The 20569-nt window shown below is 41.3% G+C and overlaps 1 protein-coding gene across 1 annotated transcript in view; it reads left to right on the top strand.

The window, feature by feature from the left end:
- TAMALIN (trafficking regulator and scaffold protein tamalin) overlaps positions 1-20314 on the top strand; it is an 81972-nt gene extending 61658 nt beyond the window's left edge. Inside the window, exons 4-8 of the mRNA XM_044083813.1 lie at positions 2945-3047; positions 3820-3913; positions 7823-7889; positions 7999-8065; positions 19669-20314. Of these exons, the coding sequence (XP_043939748.1) occupies positions 2945-3047; positions 3820-3913; positions 7823-7889; positions 7999-8065; positions 19669-20114 (777 nt within the window). The 3' untranslated portion in view covers positions 20115-20314. The remainder of the gene's footprint in view (positions 1-2944; positions 3048-3819; positions 3914-7822; positions 7890-7998; positions 8066-19668) is intronic.
- The last annotated feature ends 255 nt before the right edge of the window (positions 20315-20569 follow it).

The following is a 20569-nucleotide window of genomic DNA, read 5'->3' as shown; positions in this document are numbered from 1 at the left end:
ATGTTGGCACAAAAATCAGTAAATGTTTACAATAAGTGCTGATAAAAAGCCCTATCTTGCAGCTTGTGCATTCCTGATAGCTTTATCTTGACCTACGTACATGCACTTTGGTTTAAGAAGCCAATTGTAAAAATAGAAACATTCGTTGGTGTCTCAACTGTTCCAGCCATTAGTCCAGTAATTAACAGGTCTCCACCTTCTGCATGCTTTGTATGTTCTCATTTCTGCAGTGGAACCCTGTGACTTGTTTCTTTTTGTTATGTCCCTCAGTGGTGCCAATGACCATTGCTTCACAAGCCTTTTGGCAAGTATTTTTCTCCATTATCGCCACCTACCCATCTACATCCCTTCACTATTTAGTTGTTGTTGGTCTTTCAGCTTTTTCCCGGTAAGGGGTCGCCACAGCAGAACTCTGGTCTGCTAATGATTGGCAGATTTTTTTACGAAACCCTGAGGTGCCAGCTCGACTCCCAACCTTCAACAAAGGCACGCCCATTTACGCATGCATGTCTTTCGAACGCTACCAAACCGTGGGGAGGACATGCAGACTCCACACAGAAAGCCCTCGCAAGCCAAGCCGAGAATTGAACGGAAGAACCTCTTGCTGTGAGGCAACAACGCTACCGCCGTACCACCGCGGCATCCCTTCACTGTTTAGTAACTTCTCTATATTCCCACCTAAGTTTTGATGAGAGTGCTTCATACAGTCACTCTCTTACCTTGTAACTGCATGTATAATACCTTTTATGCAGTGTACCCTTTGCATGCTTGCTGTGTACCCTTTTAATTTGTGTGGTGACAATTTGTACACAGATAGTGCCTTTTGCTTACCTTAAGAAATTTAAAGTTTTTTTTTTTTTTTTTGCTAATACTTCTGCATTTTAATATAGTTTCATGCAGGGTGCTGTTTCCATTTTCAATGTTTTATTTCTGTTTTTCTTCATCGTGTCTATTCCAGTTTTTATTTATTTTTAATACTGAGAAGATCAGCACATGTAATATAAGTGTATCCTGTTTCTCGGGCCCTCAGTGTATATGCATCGTCGTCTGGATAAATTATAACGTTAAGTGACACATGCAGAGTATGCTGCTGCAGATGTGGCCTGTCATTATTTATAGGCATTGTATCCGCATAGTGCTTCCTGTTCTTGTCTCTTAGAAACTAGTCCACATCCACAGCTTTCAGGAAATGATCTACAGCCTGCAGCCGGATCACATAGGAAACTTCTGAGAGAGAGTGAACTGCTTCATAATGCAGTGGTTATTTTCAGACAGTTACATGTATTTGTGTTACCTCTTAAAATGACAGAACACACATTGTAGCTGTTTGTCAGTGTCTGACCTTGAGATATTTTCAGTTGATGTGTAGGGAAGGAACACATTTGTTTACCCTGTTGTCTGTCTTCAAGCTTGTAAGCTCAGACCTTTAGTTATTGAAATACATTCTTCAGTAAAACTGTGTGTGTGGGGGGAGGGGTGATGGTAGGTGTGAATGTTTGTTCTTACCCTTTGTTTTGCTGTGAAGGACTACTGCCTGGGTGCTTGATGTCTATTCATGCTTAAACAGCACAACATTATATAGATGCTCACACTGTTGTATGCTGTGCTGTCTGGTGTTTGACAGTATAAGATACTGCAGTAGTATCTCTTTACCACATGTTCCCTGACTGAAAGAACAGCAGGTACTGCTGGTGTAGATCAGTCTTGTATGCTGCCTGATGTTTCACTGCTTGTAGTACAAGTGTAGCCATACTTCAGCACTGTGGGTTTTCTTGTAGCAGTACCAGTGTCGAAGTGCTGCGCATTCCCTGTTGCTTCAGAAGTGTACCGGGCAAAGGTTAATGCAGTGCTTTGGATTTATGGTGATTGACACAGTATTCCCTGGCATTGCAGCACTTGAAAAGGTACTTTAGGGATAGGTTGTGTGGTATGCCATTGAACAGTGCTATCAAACTCATTGTCTGACTCAAAGTGCTGTTGACACATTCATTGCATGTTTATCACAATGCTTGTTGAAGCTGCAGTAGAATTCACAATGAAATCTGTTTTGGTAACAGTCATGATTTGCACAAGTGCATTTTTGAGTGAGCAAGGACCTTTGATATGGTTAAGCAGATTACTCAAAGTTGAATTTGGAGATTTCTAGAACCAACTGAGGTCTGTAACATTTGGCGGACGGCAGCTTTTTAAGTCGTGACCCTCTCACTGTACTCGCCACATGGTTTACAGTAAGCTACTCTGTTGATAGTTATGCTGCTATTTAGCACTGAAATAAGACTGAGCAAAAGGTAAACACTAGAGTTGATGGAGTTCACTAAAATGTTGGAGGCTGCTGTTTTTTTCCACAGTGTTTCTGCAGTTAATACATGTGGCATTGTTACTTTGCAGTGACACATGTTTTGCTGGACTAAACTGTAGTAGTAAAGTTGCATTTGTAAAGTGAACTGTTTTGAACAATGGTGTGTTCACTTGGATACCACGTTTGCATATATTTATGGATAAGATAAACTTGAGATTTACATTTGCAAGCAGACTTGTGAAGACAGAAAAAAAAAAACAAACAGTTGTGTCCGATAGCATGAATGTGTACTGCAGGTAATGGTAACCATAATGTCTGGTCAAAAGGGCAGTATAAGCATGCAGGACTGTGTGCATCTTCTGCTAGGGCGAGCAGGTTCTCATGCATTGCTAAGATGTTGACATTAAGTATTGGGTGTGTCACCCAGGCTTAGGGGTGAGGGGAAGTTTTAGATACTTGGAAGACCAGAGCCTAAGCAAACATCTGCAGATCACTGTGCATATGGTTTAAGAGAGCTGGTGAGTCCTGTAATCATAGTGGTTTGCATCCTAAGAAAGCAGCATAGATAGTGTGCTGAGATACATAAAATGTTCAAATAATTTTTTTTTAATAACCTTTTGGACTGACTTGTGCTTCTGATTACAGACCTACGGAGTACATCGCCAAGATGACAATACTGTTGAGATGTTAACGTTTGTGTGCAGAGTCCATAAGAACAGTGTTGCAGAGGTAGCAGGACTGAAACAAGGTAAGTTAAATGCTTCCTTTTTAGGGGGGGGGGGGGGCGTTACACTGCCAGCTGTAGAAGGCTGATGTTGTCTTTTGGTGTGCTGTCCTGTCAATTGCATTAATTCTTTTTTGCATGCAAAACAGTCTCAGCATGTCTCCAAGATTTCCTTTGTCTCGGAGTCTTCTGAGTTTAGATGATCTTACTGCTAAAAAGATGATTTTCCTGCCCCAAAGAATCTTTGCTCTGCCATGCTTCCACTTGATCTTATGAGAACATCTACAGTATTTGATTACTTTAAAAGAAAATGTACACGTTTTTCTTTTAAAGTATACAACTATGTTAATTAGTTTTGTTCATATCAAACATTTTGGTGAGTGTGCAGTTTCCACTTACTCTGTGGACTAAATAGCTGAATAATGCTACTGTGGAAGAGGTCAGTAGGATTTCCAGTCTTTTTTTAGCACAAAATATTAGGTGTTGAACTTGAGCTTGAATGTTGTTATAGTACCAAGGCACTGTTTAAAACCAGGAGGCACTGAGGTATCAGTAAAATTGCTGTTCAGTGTGTCTCAAGTACAGTGTTTGTACTTTCATAGTTTGGAAATCCTGTTTTATCGGAATGTAATTGTTTAGATTTAATGGCATTTCCTATGCCAAATGCCAGTCTCTAGGTACATTAGTGCTTGGGGCTGGGAAGGGGGGGGGTGTTTGTTCAGAGGCTAGTCATCTGCAGAAAGTTCGGTTACTGTGGAAGCTGACCAAAGTATCCATAATGTATATTTATTTGCAGGTGACACGATTGTAGGCATAAATGGAATCTGTGTAGAGGGCATGCGCCACAAGGAGATTGTGGAAATTATCAAGTCTTGCAGTCGCTTTGTGAGGTAAGCCTGCTTTATTTTCAAGCATTCTTATTTGCGTGCTTTTACTGTAACAGAGCGAGTTACGTGCTGCAAGTTCTTTGCTGAATACGATATCCAGCCAGCTCTGTTTGTGAATTATGAATGCTGGCACAGTTTTGAGCCAAATTGCTGATTGTCTCGGTACATAGTGAGGGGATTTCTAAGATGAGAACATTGTAACATTTATGCTAGAAAACAAAGTTTGCATTTCATATCAGTGTGTAGAATGAGAATACAATGCTTACAGTGCTAGGGACTTTGCAGTTTTGAGTTTGATTTTTTTTCTTTACTGTAATATTTCCTCATTTTCCCCATTTCCACCACAAGGACCTAGATCACTTTCAAAGTATCCCTTGTGTTAACCATTTCCCTTACCCTTGTGTTGTTTACCTGTATTGAGCCTTCTACATTTTTAAGGCTGTGGAGATTACTAAACCTGCCAGTTCCACCATTGGCATGATTTGAGCTGCTCTGCGGAAATAGGCTGTTTCTTAAGGATAGGTACCCTGGCAATAATGTGCTACATCTGTTCTGTCTAAGTAGAATGTTTCTCTTTTTGTTTTTTTTGTTTTTTTTTATGTAGAGTACAGCCAGTGGTGTTGAGATGGAAGCACTGACTGGTAAATGCCACCAGAACTAGTGCTTCTGAAAACTGCTTTGCCTTTGCCTTTGCAGAGGGCAGTCACCCTTCAACACCTTGGGTGAGTGCTTACCAGATGCTCTGTCCCACCCCTTGCTGGCATCCTTGTACTCAAAAGTTTTTCTGTGAGTATGCAGTCTTTTGTTGGCAAACTAGTATATTAATGAGTTAATTTTTCATGGTGTGTTTGCTGTGTAAATACTGCATCATTACTGAAGCTGTCCAGTCTTCTGAGAAAGATGCTCCTTCTCCCACAACATGTATTTTAGGGCATAGTTGTGTAAGCAAGATGTAATAGGGAGGCATGCAGTCTGCAAGGTAGGAAAATTCTGATTGAAACATCTTTGGAATGCTGCACTAAATGAGGTGACATTCTGTGTCTGAGGGGGGGGTCCTCTTATTACTAAAAAGTAAGTTGCACATACAGAAAATGGTTGTTATGCAAGTCTTTTTATTGATAGCATACTGATTATTTGCAGGTATTCTTCTAGGTGGAAAGGCAGCAGGAGAATACCTCTGTTCTTGTGGCATGCACTTGTCCGGCACACTAGGAGGAGGGGGAGAAGAGGTTTTGTTGTGGGCACGAATTACTTTTGAATGGAGGGTGATCATAAGCAGTCTTCTGCTTTGTGAGGCTGTGATCTGGACAATTGATAAGAGGAATGGGGACACATGTAAATCATTCCAAGGTCATGATTTCTTTGGGGAAAGATACTTGTCTTTGTGTACAGCCAAGTTTTCTTAAGAGGAGTAATTTACATGGTATTTAGGTTATTTATAGTAGGGCATATGTGTGTGAACCTGGGTGTAAAGTCATTTGGATGGCTGAAGCTTGTTAATGGTGCAGCTGCCTCCAAGCACTTATTCATAGCAAGCACAGTTGGAGGGAGTAGAGAGAAATACTGATTTTTGAAGACTTGCTTGAAGGGAATGCTGATTTGTTGAACAGTTATTCTTAAGAGGGGAGCTTATGATGTATACAAGAAGTTGTTTATGCGGAGACTTGTTTGTTTTTTTTCCCTAGAAATTATGTACCGTGTTTGTATATGTGTATGTATTGTTTGTAGAGGAAAATATTGTTGGATTAGATGCTGATTGAAGGATGGCACAAGTATCACTTTGAGGTGGAAAGCACAGCCACTTTACTAGTTTTGTTAAAAAAAAAAAAAAAAAAAAAAAAAAAAAACTGGAGAAGGCACTTGATGAACAAAAGGGTATGATGGGAGATCAAGTTAAGGAGAATAGAGAAGCTTACACTGAAGATTCACTCTCATTAAAGTATGACTTCCTGGTGGAAGACTTGGTAATTTACAGAACAGGGGATGATCACCGTTTAGGGGTGGGAGATGCATAAATTACCAGTTTTACATTGTGGTCCCTCAGAGTTCTCAGTTTATATAAAAGACAGTAATTTGTAAACAGCTGCCTTTTCTGAAGGCAGTCATTCATACAGGAAATGCTACAAATGTAAATGGTAAGTTGCCAGTGGCTTCACAATATTGTTCAGGGACAAACGTTGCACGTAGGTCCACCTTCAGGACTCGTCTTTTTTACATGTTGCAAGCTTATGAACATGCAAAGTCTCTTAAATTACTCCCTTTAGTGAATACTGTGTGCTTTCCAGTGAGTCCATGGGAAAGGGTTCTGAGAAGTTAGTCAAGAAAAGAGTTGCATTGGTCTGTCACTCTAGGATGTCACATTTGTTTTTTCTTTAGTCTGGGCCTAAGTAGAATGTGAGGACCAGTGGGGGTGAGGAATGTAGCACTATTATTATCCAGTCACCTCTGAAAGCAGGAGTTTTGTAGCATCTTCCTTGTCCTTCTGACCCCAAGGACTAATAAGTTTGTCTTTGCCTGCAAGATATGCCATGAATTAACTAGGCCACCATTACGGAGGCAGGCATCTTTTGGAAAAAACTGTTATTTAGTGAGGGAGCTGTTTGGATTTACACTTGGGGGGGGGGGGTTGTCATTTGTTGCATTCTCTTCCCTAGGGTGAATATGAAGGTCATGTCTTATAAAGGAGACATTCTGAGGAAGGACATTTTATCTAAAAGGATTTTATCCGTGGTGTGACACATTGACTGTAGAACAAAATATTGATTTTTGGGAGGGGGTATGCATGCATGGCTGGAGTTGTCATTTGTGCACTGATGACTGATTCCTGTTTAAGAATTAAGAAAGTCTTGTTGCAAAGGAGATGTTTTGCAGATAGATCTCAGTCCTAATCTCCACCCTTCTCTATGCCTCCCCAATTTACAGTAATGTATCCAAATATAATCTAAATAAGCTGGCCACATCTTACAGTAACATTGCTAGATTTGCCACCGGATCCCCATTCCACACTCGCCACTGTCAAAACCTAAAACAACTAGGATGGCTGGAACTCCAAAACCAGCTTCTTTTTCAGCAATTAACTATCACCCACAAAATCTTGTCATCCTACAAATATTCCCATTCTTTTTAACCTGATCAACCCATATAAAAATCTGAGTACCCTACGCTCAGCAAATAACCTACTATTTGCAACCCTTAAATCCAACAACAAATCTGGCAATTGTTTATTTACTTAAGTCTTTGTTCTTTGCCTACTGTGTTCAATTTTTCTCATGTAATGAAACATAAGCCTAACTATAAGGGTATTTTTTTTGTTTAGTAGCCATTTTGTATAACCAATTTTGATACTGTCCTCTGTCTTATATTCTTATGTACATTATTTGCTGTATAACTAATGTAGAGCTTATGTACATTATTTACTATATAACTAAGGTGGAGCTTTTCTCCCCGGGCCTCAACTGAAAATGGACATATATCCAGTTAGACTAGCCCAGTCAACAAATGTAAAATAAAATAAAAATAAATAGAAGGGGGAGGGATAGGTAGGCAGTATACAGTAACTTTCAGAGTGTCAACAGTTTATTTTTCATATTCTGTTTTTTAATCTTATAGGGTGCTGTCATAATTGGCATATGCTTGTACAGTTAGATTTCTTATTATACTAGAAATTGTATTTCCATGTCAAAACAGCAAAGCAGATTACCTGTACCCCTTCTTGTCTCAGAACATTTGTGTTTACCAGATGTTGTCTCGCTTGGTTTCACGTTCGTTCCCCAGAACTTCAGAAAAAGTTGCTTTATGTTCATGTCCAGTTCACTATCCTTTCATGTTGTGTACTAATGTAGTTGATGGCTTTTTGTGTGTAGATTTTCTTTAAAATGCTACACGTTAACTTCTTTTTGTTTTTGTGGTTAGGTTGGAAACTGTTTACGGGACAGATATAAGGAAGACTGAGCTGGAAACAAGGCTGCAGTATCTTAAGGTTCACAACTCTATTAGTTTTTTTTTCTTTTTTTTTTTAAATGTCTAATCAGAACTTATTTTTTGGATGAAAGCATATTCTGACATCTGTATTATTTTCTCATTTACAGCAAACACTGCATGAAAAGTATGAAGAATATCGTTCATTGATGGTCCAGGAACAGCGGCTTGTTAATGGTGAGTGGTAAAGTCCATTTTCCACAGTGAAGATTGCTGTGAGAGTGAGGCTTAATGTTTCTGGAGGCACTGTCCATTTTTTCACTTTAGTTTGTGTGCCTGTCCTCTGAATAACCTTGAAAGACAGCTGGGTGTCTCATAATTGTCAAACGACACTTGTGGGCAAAATAGTAGTAGTTTTTTTTTTGTATATGTACTCTGTGCATATTTAATTGTAAACTCATTTACCAGGGCTTTGCCTGCAAATGGCCACTACTAGTCAGTTCACTATCCCAGTAAATAAATATAAGTGAAAAAAGAAATGTATTGCATGATTGTGCCGTTTCCTAGTGTATGTAAGTAGGCATTCACACTTGCTCACAACTCGTTTGACTGCAGACCCCTTAGTAAAGGTGTAAAATAATCAGCAAAAACTGCTCATCCTGATTAGAGTGGAACCCTTTATTTTATAAGGTATGGCTTTGTGATGATATGAGCAAATTGTGTTTGCTCGTTAAAATTTAGTAAACATTAAATTTGCTGTTGTAGCTGGGGTGCTTTCTGTGTGGAGTCTGCATGTCCTCCCTGTGGTTGCGTGGGTTTCCTCCAGGTACTCTGATTTCCTTCCACATCCCAAAGACATGCTGTTGGTGGATTGGACACTCCAAATTGGCCCTGTGTGTGTGTGTGTGTGTGTGTGTGTGTGTGTGTGTGTGTGTGTGTGTGTGTGCCTTCCGTGGAAGGTTGGGCGCCGGGCTGGCAACTCCACACTGTAAAACTCCACTGCCAATCATGAGCGGACAGGTGATTCGCTGTGGCAACCCCTAACCGGAAAACCGAAAGAAGAAGCTGTGTTGTCACCAGGTTTTAATTCTTCGTCTAGCATGCATCTGGAATTTGGCAGAGTGATAGTTTTGCCTAAAGTGTGTGGTGAACTGCTTATAAAAGAGACTCGAAGCCAGGACCTCCTAATTTACTGTGTTTCCACTATGTAGGTTCATAGGCAAGTACTAGGCTATCTGCCCAAGGGCATTTATAAGCCTAGCCAGAATGTGTTGGCTTATGCCACCCCCTTAGATTAGTTGGTAGTAGACAGAGCTTTATTTGTAGTACTCATGGTTGGGGTAGACATCCAGCTATAATGGCCAAATTCCCCACACCAAAAGACAGTTCATGTTCTATCAATAATAAATTAGCCTGTTGTAGGGGATAATGTTCACTTAATGGGTAATTGGATAATTTTGCCATAAATGTGAACAAATCTGAAGGTATTCTGGTTGTTTTTTTTTTTTTATTTTTGTTTTTTTTTAAGACATAGCCACACTATCAGGCCACGTTTTTATGGTGGGTTCATTTTGTTAAATCCAGCATATTTTTTTCTGACTTTCTTGTTTCCATTGAGCTGTGGTTATGATCCTCTGTAAAAGCATTACACTGTTGACAACAGCTGTCGCTTGCTAATGGACAACTCTCCTTATGTAAAATATTGTTTTCAAAGTAGTGTACAGTACTTTGCATTTTTAATATCGGTCTCAGCATTTTTGAGTCAGCAGGTTCTTGCTAATTTCTGCTTTTAGGCATTGCACACATTTTCCGTGCATGAAGGTACCAAAATTTACAAAACCAAAGTTACAGTAGGGTGACCTCTTGACACATGATCGGGCTGTAGCTCTGCAAGAAGGAAGTGGGTAGGTTTTAGGGAGCAAAAGAAGAAGTTTGAGTTGTGTAGAGTGCATTCAAGTTGGGGGCTGGTCACTTATTCAAATGTAATTTGATCTGTACTTACTCCAAACTGTTTTAGAATTAAGTATTGGATTGTTATTTCTGTTTTTAGTAGGTTAGTCTGGTCACATTTATCTTTGTTCTGCAGTGTCAGTTGTGACAGCAACTGTTCTTTTATTTGCCATATTATTTAGGAACTAGTTGTGACTCACTTTCTAGTTAGCTGATGTGGTTCTCTTTTAGGAAAATGGCCTGATTTACACACTCTTCATCTAGCCACTCTGAAAATTGCAGTTGGATATTATAATGCCCCATTAGGCACTGCACAGAAATGTGGTAATGATGTGCATTTATAAGGCTGTGGTCCTGCTTGAAATGTGTCTCTAGGCTGTGAGTCATGATAGTGAAACCATTTTCTGTAAGATGCATGTTATTGTACTGTCTTTGTGATGTTCTTCGTCTCACATTGCTGCAGTCATAACCTGTGGGTAGTCCGCTGTCCTCGGTCGGCCCGAATACCAAAGAATTAGGCTGGCGTTGGTCATGGTCGCCTGGAGCTGACGTCAGTACGTAGTAGTACTTAAGCGCATGACCGACGCCATATCCTCAGTCTTTCTTGCCACGTGGTCTGAAGCAGAAGCAGCGTTTGCAAGTGCCGTTCGGCGTTCTGAAATTTTCAGTTATCGAGTTTCAGACCGAAGACCAAGTTGGGCTGAGTACCCCGTTGGGGAAAATTTTTGTCTTTTCTTGCCTCAGTTAATCCGGATGTCAGAAAAAGTTAATAATTGTATTTCTTGTGGGAAACAGATACCTCATAGGGACTATCATTCTCTCTGTATTCCTTGTTTGGGGCCTGAACACGACGTAGTCGGGTGTCGCTTTTGTGCTAGATTTAATAAGCGCACCATTAAACGAAGATTAGACTGTGCCAGGCTTGTTTTCGGTAAGCGGTGTAACTATAACATGCCGTCGGATCCTCCGACGCCCGCTACCGCTAAAAAACGAAAATATAAATCTTTAAGGTCTAAACCGGATGAGTCGTCCGTTGCGGACGCCGGTTCTATGGAACCTCCGGCTGAATCTGTGGATCCGGCCGAGGTTTCGGTTGAATCCCAGGGGGAACCTTTACTTTTGCAGGAGTTGGCCTCTCAGGAGTTAGGCCAGGCCGAGGGTGCTTCTCAGGTATCTGTAGTTCCATCCTTACAAAAGGTTATTGGGCCTTCCACCTCAGTGGCTAAAGGCCATGCTAAGGCTAAACCTGGTCTTACTGGTACTGGCCATAGCCCCAGTTCTTCAGCTTCTGTTCCTAAAAAACATATGTTGAAAATGGCAGAGGATTTGATTACTTTGATCAGGGGTTCTGTGCCCCCCCCCAGAGAAGAGGCCTAGGGTGGAGACAGATTTAGAGGGAATGGAGCATTCTTCAGACTACTCTGAATCCTCAGCTGAGGATATTCAGGATTTCACTCCCTTTTCAGATTCGGATGCAGAGGATTCCTGTCCTTCTGCTTCTCCTCCAGAGGATTTTTCCTTTTCTGAAACTTTACATTCCATGAGGGAACATTTCAAGTGGGAAGGTCAGGATTTTTCAGATTCTCGAAAAAGGCTTAGGGAATTTTTGTTTTTGCCACAACATAGGCCCTTGGCTATTCCCCCTGTTTTAGATGTTGTTCAAGATGTTTTTTCTGAAGCTTCTCTTAATCCTGATTCTTTACCCCCTGCCCCTGTCAAGCCAGACAGGTATTACAGAGTTCCAGAAGCACATAAATATTTGTATAAGAGTCCTAGAGCTGACCCGGAAACTATTATTCAAGGGCCGAAGGGTGTCAGGGCTTCTGTGGTTAAGAATCCAGTCCCTTTGGATAAAGATTCTAGAGCGTTGGATAGGTGGGGGGAAAAAGTGTACACCTCTTCTACGTTAGCAATGAGGGCTTTAAATTGCCAGTTTCATATGCTGAAGTATCAGAACTTTTTGTTAGGCCAATTAAAATCTAAGGTGGATGCTTTATCTGAGGGTATAGAGTGTAAGGAATTGCAGGAGTTGGTTCATGCATCAGATCAAGTTGGAAAACATTCTCTACAGTGTGGTTTCGATGCCCTTCAAGCTTCATCCAGGGTGGCTGCTACTGGTTCAGTTATTCGTAGACATGCCTGGCTTAAAGATCAAAATTTATCAGAACATGTTAAAGCTCGAATTTTGGATGCTCCTCTTCAATCTGAAGTTCTTTTTGGTTCGCCTGTGGAGTCAGTTTTGAAAAAGATGGAAGATAAGGCTAAGTCTATGCAGACGGTCAAGGATTTTTTGCAGGTGCAGCCCCCTAAGTTTAGCAGGAATTGGCCTGCTAGAGGATGGTCCTACCCTTCTTCGGATTTTCAGTCTAAGGGCAGATCTAGACGTGGTAGAGGCAGGGCTCACTCTCAGGGTTCTTTCAGACCTAGGACTTGGAGTTCTCCTGCACAGTCTTCTGGTGAGGGCAGGGGTCAGCCTTTTCATAAACAGACCCAATGACCTGTATCTTCAGCTGCCAGATCCTTCTTTTCTGGCATCTCCTCTATGAGGAAAGTTGGCACTTTTCAAACAAAACTGGCATTTGGTCACACAGGACAAATGGGTGATGGAAATAATAAATCAAGGTTACAAGTTTTATTTTCACACTTTTCCTCCTTTCAAAGGCATGCCGGATGTGCCTCCTCAGCAAAGGCTGGAGTCTCAGGAGCAAATTTCTTTGCTTTTACAGATGGGAGCAATCCAGGTGGTACCTCCGTCAGAAGTAGGCCTAGGGTTTTATTCCCGTCTATTCCTAGTGCCAAAGAAAGGAAGCACTTGGAGGCCAATTCTGGATTTGTCCATTCTCAATACCTACCTAGACATTCCAAAGTTCAAGATGTTAACTTTACAACAACTTCTGCCTATGCTAGGCAAAGATCACTGGATGGTAACCCTGGATCTCAAAGAGGCCTATCTTCACATTCCTATCAGGCCCAGCTGCAGAAGATTCCTGCGATTTCGGGCTGGTACTTCTCATTATCAGTTCTCTGCATTGCCCTTTGGTTTATCTACTGTGCCCAGGGTGTTCACAAAAGTTCTGGCTCCTGTAATTGCTTTCTTCAGACAGAGGGGAATACAAATTTATCCTTATCTGGACGATTGCCTGATTCTTGCTCAAGACAAAGACAAGTTGCTTCAACATCTACAGTATGTCATGGCAGTTTTAAGGTGCCTAGGGTATTCTGTGAACGAAATAAAGTCCAGTCTAGTACCCTCTCAGGACATGTGCTTTCTGGGTGTGAGACTGAATACAGCTTCTCAGATGGCATTTCTGACCCCGGACAAACAAAAAACTCTTCATCTATACTTCCAGAAGTTATCAGTACTGTCCAGGCTGACTGCAAGGACAGTCCTTCAAGCCTTGGGGTTCATGGCATCTTGCATTCTAGTACTTCCCAATGCCAAACTGCATATGAGGAAGCTACAATGGTATCTCAAAAGTGTATGGACTCAACACAGCCACGATTTGGACACAGTCATTCAGATAATACCTTGCATCCAGAAGGAATTCTTGTGGTGGGCGCAGGAATGTCACCTAAACAAGGGACTCTCTGTGACCCGACCAGAGGCGAGTCAGATCATAACGACAGATGCCTCGGACTTGGCTTGGGGAGCACACCTCAATGGGAAATGGATTCAAGACACGTGGCCTCCCAGACTACAACATTTGCATATCAACATGAAGGAGATGTTAGCAGTCCAATTTGCCCTGATTGCCTTCAAGGACCTTCTTAACCAGGACAGGTGTTGATTCGAACAGACAACACAACAGTCATGTGGTACATCAACAAGCAGGGGGGAACCCATTCTTACCCTCTTTGCAGACAAGCAATGATATTGTGGGAGACTGCTCTGAGTTTGCACATCACTCTTCAAGCCCGGTTTCTGCCAGGAGCACAGAACTCCCTAGCAGATGTATTGAGCAGACAAATTGTGGACCCCCACGAGTGGAAATTGGATCCTCAGGTATTCCAACAGTTGACAGTGGCTTGGGGAACTCCAGACATAGATCTGTTCGCTTCTCCACTAAATTTCCAACTACCAAAATTTTGCACAAAGATGTTTCACCCAAAAGCTTGGAAAGTGGATGCTCTATCTTTCATTTGGAACAACCTTCACGTCTATGCTTTCCCTCCTCTGCCTCTCCTTCCCAAGGTACTCTTGAAAGTCAGGCGGGACAAGCCTTGCATGATTCTAATAGCACCAGATTGGCCACGTCAGCACTGGTATCCTCTGCTGAGGAGTTTAATTCAGGAGCCTCCTTGGCCTTTGCCACAGATTCCTCTCTTGTTGTCCCAGTCAAGCAGTCATTTGCTCAATGTCAGGGTGCAGTCCCTGCATCTAACAGCCTGGCGTATTCTGTTTTAGAGCCTGTGGGGTCTCAGCTTCCTCAACAGGTTTTAGATGTCATTTTGGAAGCCAGGCGGCCCAGTACTAGAAAAGTTTATGCTGATAAATGGAGGAGATTTTTTCTTTGGAGCACAGCTAAGGACTTTGATGTCTCAGTGCCTAATTTGAGTTGTACACTACAGTACCTTACTGAATTACTAGACAAGGGTTTGTCATTTTCTTCTGTGAAGGTTCATGCTGCAGCCATTTCTGCTCACTATGATTGTGACCCTCCTTTATTTTCTCACCCTTTGTTTAAGCAATTTCTTAGAGGTGCAAAAAATATAAGACCCCCACGTAGAGCTCCTACTCCTTCCTGGGATCTCAATTTTGTGTTGGAGAAGCTTACTTTACCTCCTTTTGAACCTGCAGCTACGTCTGAGTTGAAGTTTTTGCCTTGGAAGACTGCTTTTTTGTTGGCCATTACTTCTGCTAGGAGGGTATCTGAATTGCAGGCACTCATGGCAGTTGAACCCTTCCTGATATTCCATAAGGATAGGGTGTCTTTGCGTACTAACCCTACTTTTATGCCTAAAGTGATTTCTAATGTGGCTTTAAACCAGTCTATTCATTTGCCTACTTTTTATGCTGATCCCCAAAATAAGGGGGGAAAAAGTCTTGCATTCTTTGGACATTCACAGGCAGCTACGCTATTATTTGAGCAGAACTAAAGAGTTCAGGCAGTCTCAACAGTTATTTATTTCTTTTGCTCTGGGTTCACAAGGGAAAGCTGTTTCAAAGCAAACTATTTCTAAGTCGATTGGGCATTGTATTGCTTTTTGTTATTGTCATCATGGGAAGAATGTTCCTGCTGGGATCAGACCTCATTCCACTAGGGCTACTGCCACATCTACTGCCTTTTTGAGGGGGGTAGCTACTAAGGATATTTTGGAGGCAGCTACTTGGAGTTCAGTACACACTTTTACTAAGCATTACCATCTCCCTCTTTATTCCAAGTCTAGGGCTGGGTTTGCCACTGCAGTTTTACAGGGCATGTTAGCAGCTCCTAATGCTTTTTAGTTTGCCAGCCTCCCTTTTCCTTTGCTTTGGGATTCTACCCACAGGTTATGACTGCAGCAGTGTGAGACGAAGAACATAGTACAGTTTTGTACCTACCATAAATGTAGATGTTCGAGGATCCACATTGCTGCAGTCCTATTTTCCCTCCCTCCTTCCCCTCTATAGTTTGGGGTTGCTGTTTTTCCTTTGGGATAATTATTATTTTCTCACTTGTGGTGTTTGGGTATTTACTATTTGGGCTCTGGCCTTTCCTTTTTAAGGCCTTCTGACATCTGGGGCAAGAAAGACTGAGGATATGGCGTCGGTCATGCGCTTAAGTACTACTACGTACTGATGTCAGCTCCGGGCGACCATGACCGACACCAGCCTAATTCTTTGGTATTCGGGCCGACCGAGGACAGCGGACTACCCACAGGTTATGACTGCAGCAATGTGGATCCTCGAACATCTACATTTATGGTAGGTACAAAACTGTACTTTTGTACCATGCTTCATGGTTTCCTCAGTGATTGGACTGTGAGTGCTGACACAGCTGCATGTGCTTGCTGGTTCTTTGATCAGACCAGATCATTCAGTCTTTTCACTGGTTGGAACCAGTCACTTCACAGTTGTGTGCAAGCAGTTGTTTATGCCATAGCCTCCCTTTGCAGTTGCTTTGGCAGTGCTAAGTGTGAGTGCAATGTAAGCAGTAGTTTGTTTGTGTCTTTCGGCTTTTCCTGGTTAGGGGTCGCCACAGTGGAACTCCGGTCCGCTAATGATTGGCAGTTGATTTTTACGTACCGGCTTGCCAGGCCTGCCGCACAACCTTCAATGAAGGTACGCCCATTCACGCATGTCTCCACTCAGAAGACACTCTAGCTAAGAATCGAACCGGACAGTCTTACTGTGAGACGACAACGCTACCACAGCACCACCACGTAAGCAGTAGTGATGCTGCTAATTTTCTTTGTATGGTGCACTGATAGTGCTTCTGATAAAAGCTGATATGCCTGTTATTTTTCAGTCAGTTCCCTGTTTCTTGTGCACTAGTTCACTGCTTTTGCCATTTCATTTGTTTTATTATAGTGTGCGAAATCACATTTAAATTACTGTTCAGTATAGTGGTTGATTTAAGACACCACTAATTAAGCCTTCCTGAAAGCAGTCTTGACTCTTTCTGCCCACACCAGACTCTTCCCTTCCACCTCCTCACTGACCCACCTAGTCTACTTTCTTATTGAACTTATCATCGCCTTGTATGTACCCTTCAAACCTACTTTTTGTTATGTCTTGTGACCTTGACTGTCTTCTTTTCCTTCCCCACAAGCGTGTCTTGTCTGTCGTAACTGTTTTGACCCCTGCTTCTTCTTCACAGTTCTAAACATCCCGAAATTCTCTTCTCTTCAGTACCCTAGTCCTTTGTCAGCTTCATTATTTCCTGAACATTTTTCTCTCTGCTAACATACTTGCAAATGTTTACTGGGACACCTTTTTGTTCCTGTTAGTTTCAGCTGTGATGCACTACCCACTTCATTTATATTTGTGACCCCCAAGTAGTGTGCCTTCCACATTTTTCATACAGCTGCTACTCCCCTCCAGCAACGTAATGTCTTCTAGCCATCAGGTGCACTTGCAGTTTTACCATGCTATGTGCCCTCACTGCCCAAAAGTTCTTGACTTTTAGAAGCAAAAGGTTAGCAGCACTGTTGTGTGTCCCTTCATATAGATTTCTTACCTACACCTTGCATGTCTTTATCAGTGCTCTGTCACTCTACCACCCTACAGTTCCCCACTTTCCAAAAGGTCCCTGTTCATAGTGGTGTGCAAGCCACCATTTGCTTATCTTATCTCCGGGGTCTTCTCACTCAGAATGTCTTGCAAAGTGAGCAGAATGCCTTTGCTGTGCAAGTTTATGCACTGCATGTAGAACTGCATGCCGCACACACACTGCAGAAATTTTCCTTGCTGTTGTATCTGTATTAGGGGAAGAGAGGATGCCACCAGCCTTTAAGTTAAATTGTCCCAGTCAGCTCTGTAAGAAACTGCATTTCCAAAGACCTTCCTTCTATTTTAAAAGCATTACAGGGGTGTTACTAGCAGAACTAACTGCCACAATGGTGATGTGTGGAAGGGCTTCAAATGTTGTTGTGAACTGATGTGTTCAGAACATATTATGTACATCTGTATCCTGTAAACTGTTCAGAACTAAACGTATGTCTTGCAGACAAATGTTTATGATCCAATATTACCCAAGTAGTCTGCATTTCTTATATGCTTTCCTGTTTATTTGGACATTTCTGTAATAAATATGTACATGAACTGTTGATGTCCTAAAGTCCACAAAATAATTTTCCAGAGTGTGAGTGCATGACATAATGTACATTGTATGGGGTAAACTGATTTAATATGACTACAAACACCTGACTTGTTGTGCAACATTGTGTTAATACTTTGTAACAGATTTGTGTATATTTTACCAGTGAGTATATCATAGATTCATAGTTAGTTACTTGGCTATTAAGCTGTGAAGAAGCCTAGCCTTGTACTCCATTTTTTTGTCCTTATTTCTGTATGAATAGCCCAGAGGTGGGCAGAGTAGGGATATTTTGTATATGTTCTTGTTGCCCCTATCCAAGGGACATTGGTGATTTGCTCCTGACCTTCCATTTGTCCTAACTGTGTCCGAATACAGTAAGAGAAGGACTTTGCTTTATGTGGAGTGGAATGGGAGATGGTTCCATTGAAGTAGTATTCTCTGTGATAGATGCCTGTCCTCCAACATGTTTGCTAAAGAGGTATAATGACCTTTTTCCCTATGGGGTTTGGTGAATGACAATAGTAATAGTAATCCTATTTAACAGGCAGCCATTGGACAACACAGACCCTTTTCAGGGGTGACCCAGGAGCAATTTCTGGTTAAGTGACTTGCTCAAGGTCACACAGGAGGCAAGTTAAGGCTGAGGGAATCGAACCCTGTACCACAGGAGCTACAGCTTGCAACTACAACTTCTGTGCCAACTGCCAGAAATGTGAAATTGGTAAATCCAACTTGGGAATAAAGTAGTTCTTGGTAGTTAACTTTACATTGAATCACAGACTGCACAAGAAGGAATGTTAAAATTGGTTCAGTTGACTACATAGTTGATATTAAATGTTGGCTGCACATTCTAATTCTCAAAGTGCGCCCTGGTTTCTTGGGCATGCAGAAGACAGTAGTGGTTGTTGAGTGGAATGTTGATTACAAAATACTTAACACTTTCCATACTGCTGAAAAGGATGCGTTTCAACTTTAGATTTTCCAATCTCTGCATCAAATACTTTTGAATGTTCTTTGAATGATTTGTGTGTGTACCAGAAAGAAAAATAAATTCAGTAAGTTGTGTGAAGTTGTAATTTACTAAGAATGCATGGCATCTTGATTCTTTTTGTTTTCGTGTGGCCATAGTCCACAGCAGTTGCATGTTTGTTATACATGTTTTTTAGCTTAGAGTCCTGCTGACCTTAGAATGTCATAGTCTTTGTGCCCTTTTCATACATCTGACCTTCAGCTTGAAGCCACGTCACCTCCTGGCATGGTTTGCTCTTTTCATAAAAAGTGAAATTTCAAGGTCTCTTCCTTAGGGCAGTCAAGTGGGAGGGGCAAAAAGCAAAAGCATCTGTAACCATAGGACCTTCATTCAGTAGGTCAAGACTTTCTTCTCCACCATCCCATCAGAGTTGCACAGTACGATGTGTGTAGTCACTACATCCTGCATGAGGCCCCTTCCATTTATTTATGTCTAGAACTAGCCTTTGACCCTCTTCACAGATGGTGAGCCTCTGAAGACCTTGCCTCAAGTGGTCTCTGGCCACTTAAGTTTACTTCATGGCTGAACCTCTGGCATCTTAAGGCTGACTGCTCTTTTGGTCAGTTCTCAGCAGTTCATATATTTCAGTAGTAGTACTATCTATGCACATCTGGATACATCCTACTGTCTGCTACTGTGTTTTACTTGCTGTTTAGTGTTTTTTACCCCCCTGGGATTTAAAAAAAAAAAAAAAAGTCAGTTGCTAATACTCTCTTTAATACATGGGGTTTGTAGCCACTTAATTTAAATGCGTTTTATTTCCATCGTGGTATAGCAAGGAAGAAGGCTGGTAATATGTAGAGTTTGCTTCCCACTTTAACACCTTAAAAAAAAAGTAAGCAGCATGTGCAAAATGGCTGCAGGAAATAGTCAAAATGGTAAACCTTTGCATTTTTTAAAACTGTTTTTTTATTTAATCCTGTTTTGCTAGCCAATTCCACATGGTGAAAAAGTCGATGTTGGTACATTTGTCTTGAAGGCAATTTTGTTTTCTTTAAGGTTATAAGCTTAGTGTTATATTTTTCTGTGTTTTCGAGCCTCCTTCTATTTAGTCTTTTGTTTAGACTTTGTTAAAATCAGAAATACACATCTCACTTTTTGATTTTTTTTCTTTTTAGGCATTGTTACGACTGATCCGACTGTGTATGATACCTTGGAATCGGTTCAAGCTTACGTCTATGGACAGCATTTATTCCCCAACCCTGCCCTTCATAGAGAGGACTTGTACCGAATGAGTACGTGTAGCAGCAGCAGTTGTGTCAGCACTGGAACAGATGAAAGTGATGACCACCTTTACACCACCTGCATGTTTGATCCTGTGGAGGAAAACGGTACTCACAACAGAGACCGTCATGTTCCTGTAAGTAAACCTACGCTAAGCAGGAGTGCTAGTCTGAGAACTACCCAAAATGGGGCAGATTATCGATCTAGGGACAGGGTATGTGAGCAGAATCACTTTATTACACTGCCACGTAAATCAAAACAGAAAAGTCTTCGAAAGAGACTCCTGAAGTTTATTCCTGGACTGAACAAATCTGTTGAGGAGGAGGAAAGCCAGTTATGATACAGTTAATATTGTGCCACTGTTTACATCTGTTTTTGGTTGTTTTTGTAAAGATTTTATTTATTTTATTTATTGTTTACTAAATGTAAAAATTATTTTTCATTGGATTATCGCTTGTACTAAAAAAAGAAAAAAAAAATCACCTGCCAGCTTAATCATGGTAAGGTTTTGGTATAATAAATATTTGTTTAATAACAGCATGTCTAGTGTATTACTGTACTGTTTTTTAAACAGAGTCAAACTTTAGGGGAAAAATATAGAAAGCTGCACTGTTGGTTAGGAGAGAGTTTAATGTGAATAGAGGCAAAGTGAGTGAGCTCCGTGGTTTGATTAGATTAGTACTAGGCTAACTGCTCTTTTGGGAGATTTGAAGCCTAGCCAGTTACCCCATGTGAGAATTAAACCCTGCACCTTGTGCATTTAAGGTAAGCACCTTATCCATTATGTCATCCTCC

The sequence above is a fragment of the Protopterus annectens genome, chromosome 9.part0 (assembly GCF_019279795.1).
Source record: "Protopterus annectens isolate FY-2018-M chromosome 9.part0, PAN1.0, whole genome shotgun sequence".
Classification (NCBI taxonomy): domain Eukaryota; kingdom Metazoa; phylum Chordata; order Ceratodontiformes; family Protopteridae; genus Protopterus; species Protopterus annectens.
The sequence above is the reverse complement of the archived record's forward strand: the minus strand, read 5'-3'. Positions and strand labels throughout refer to the sequence as shown.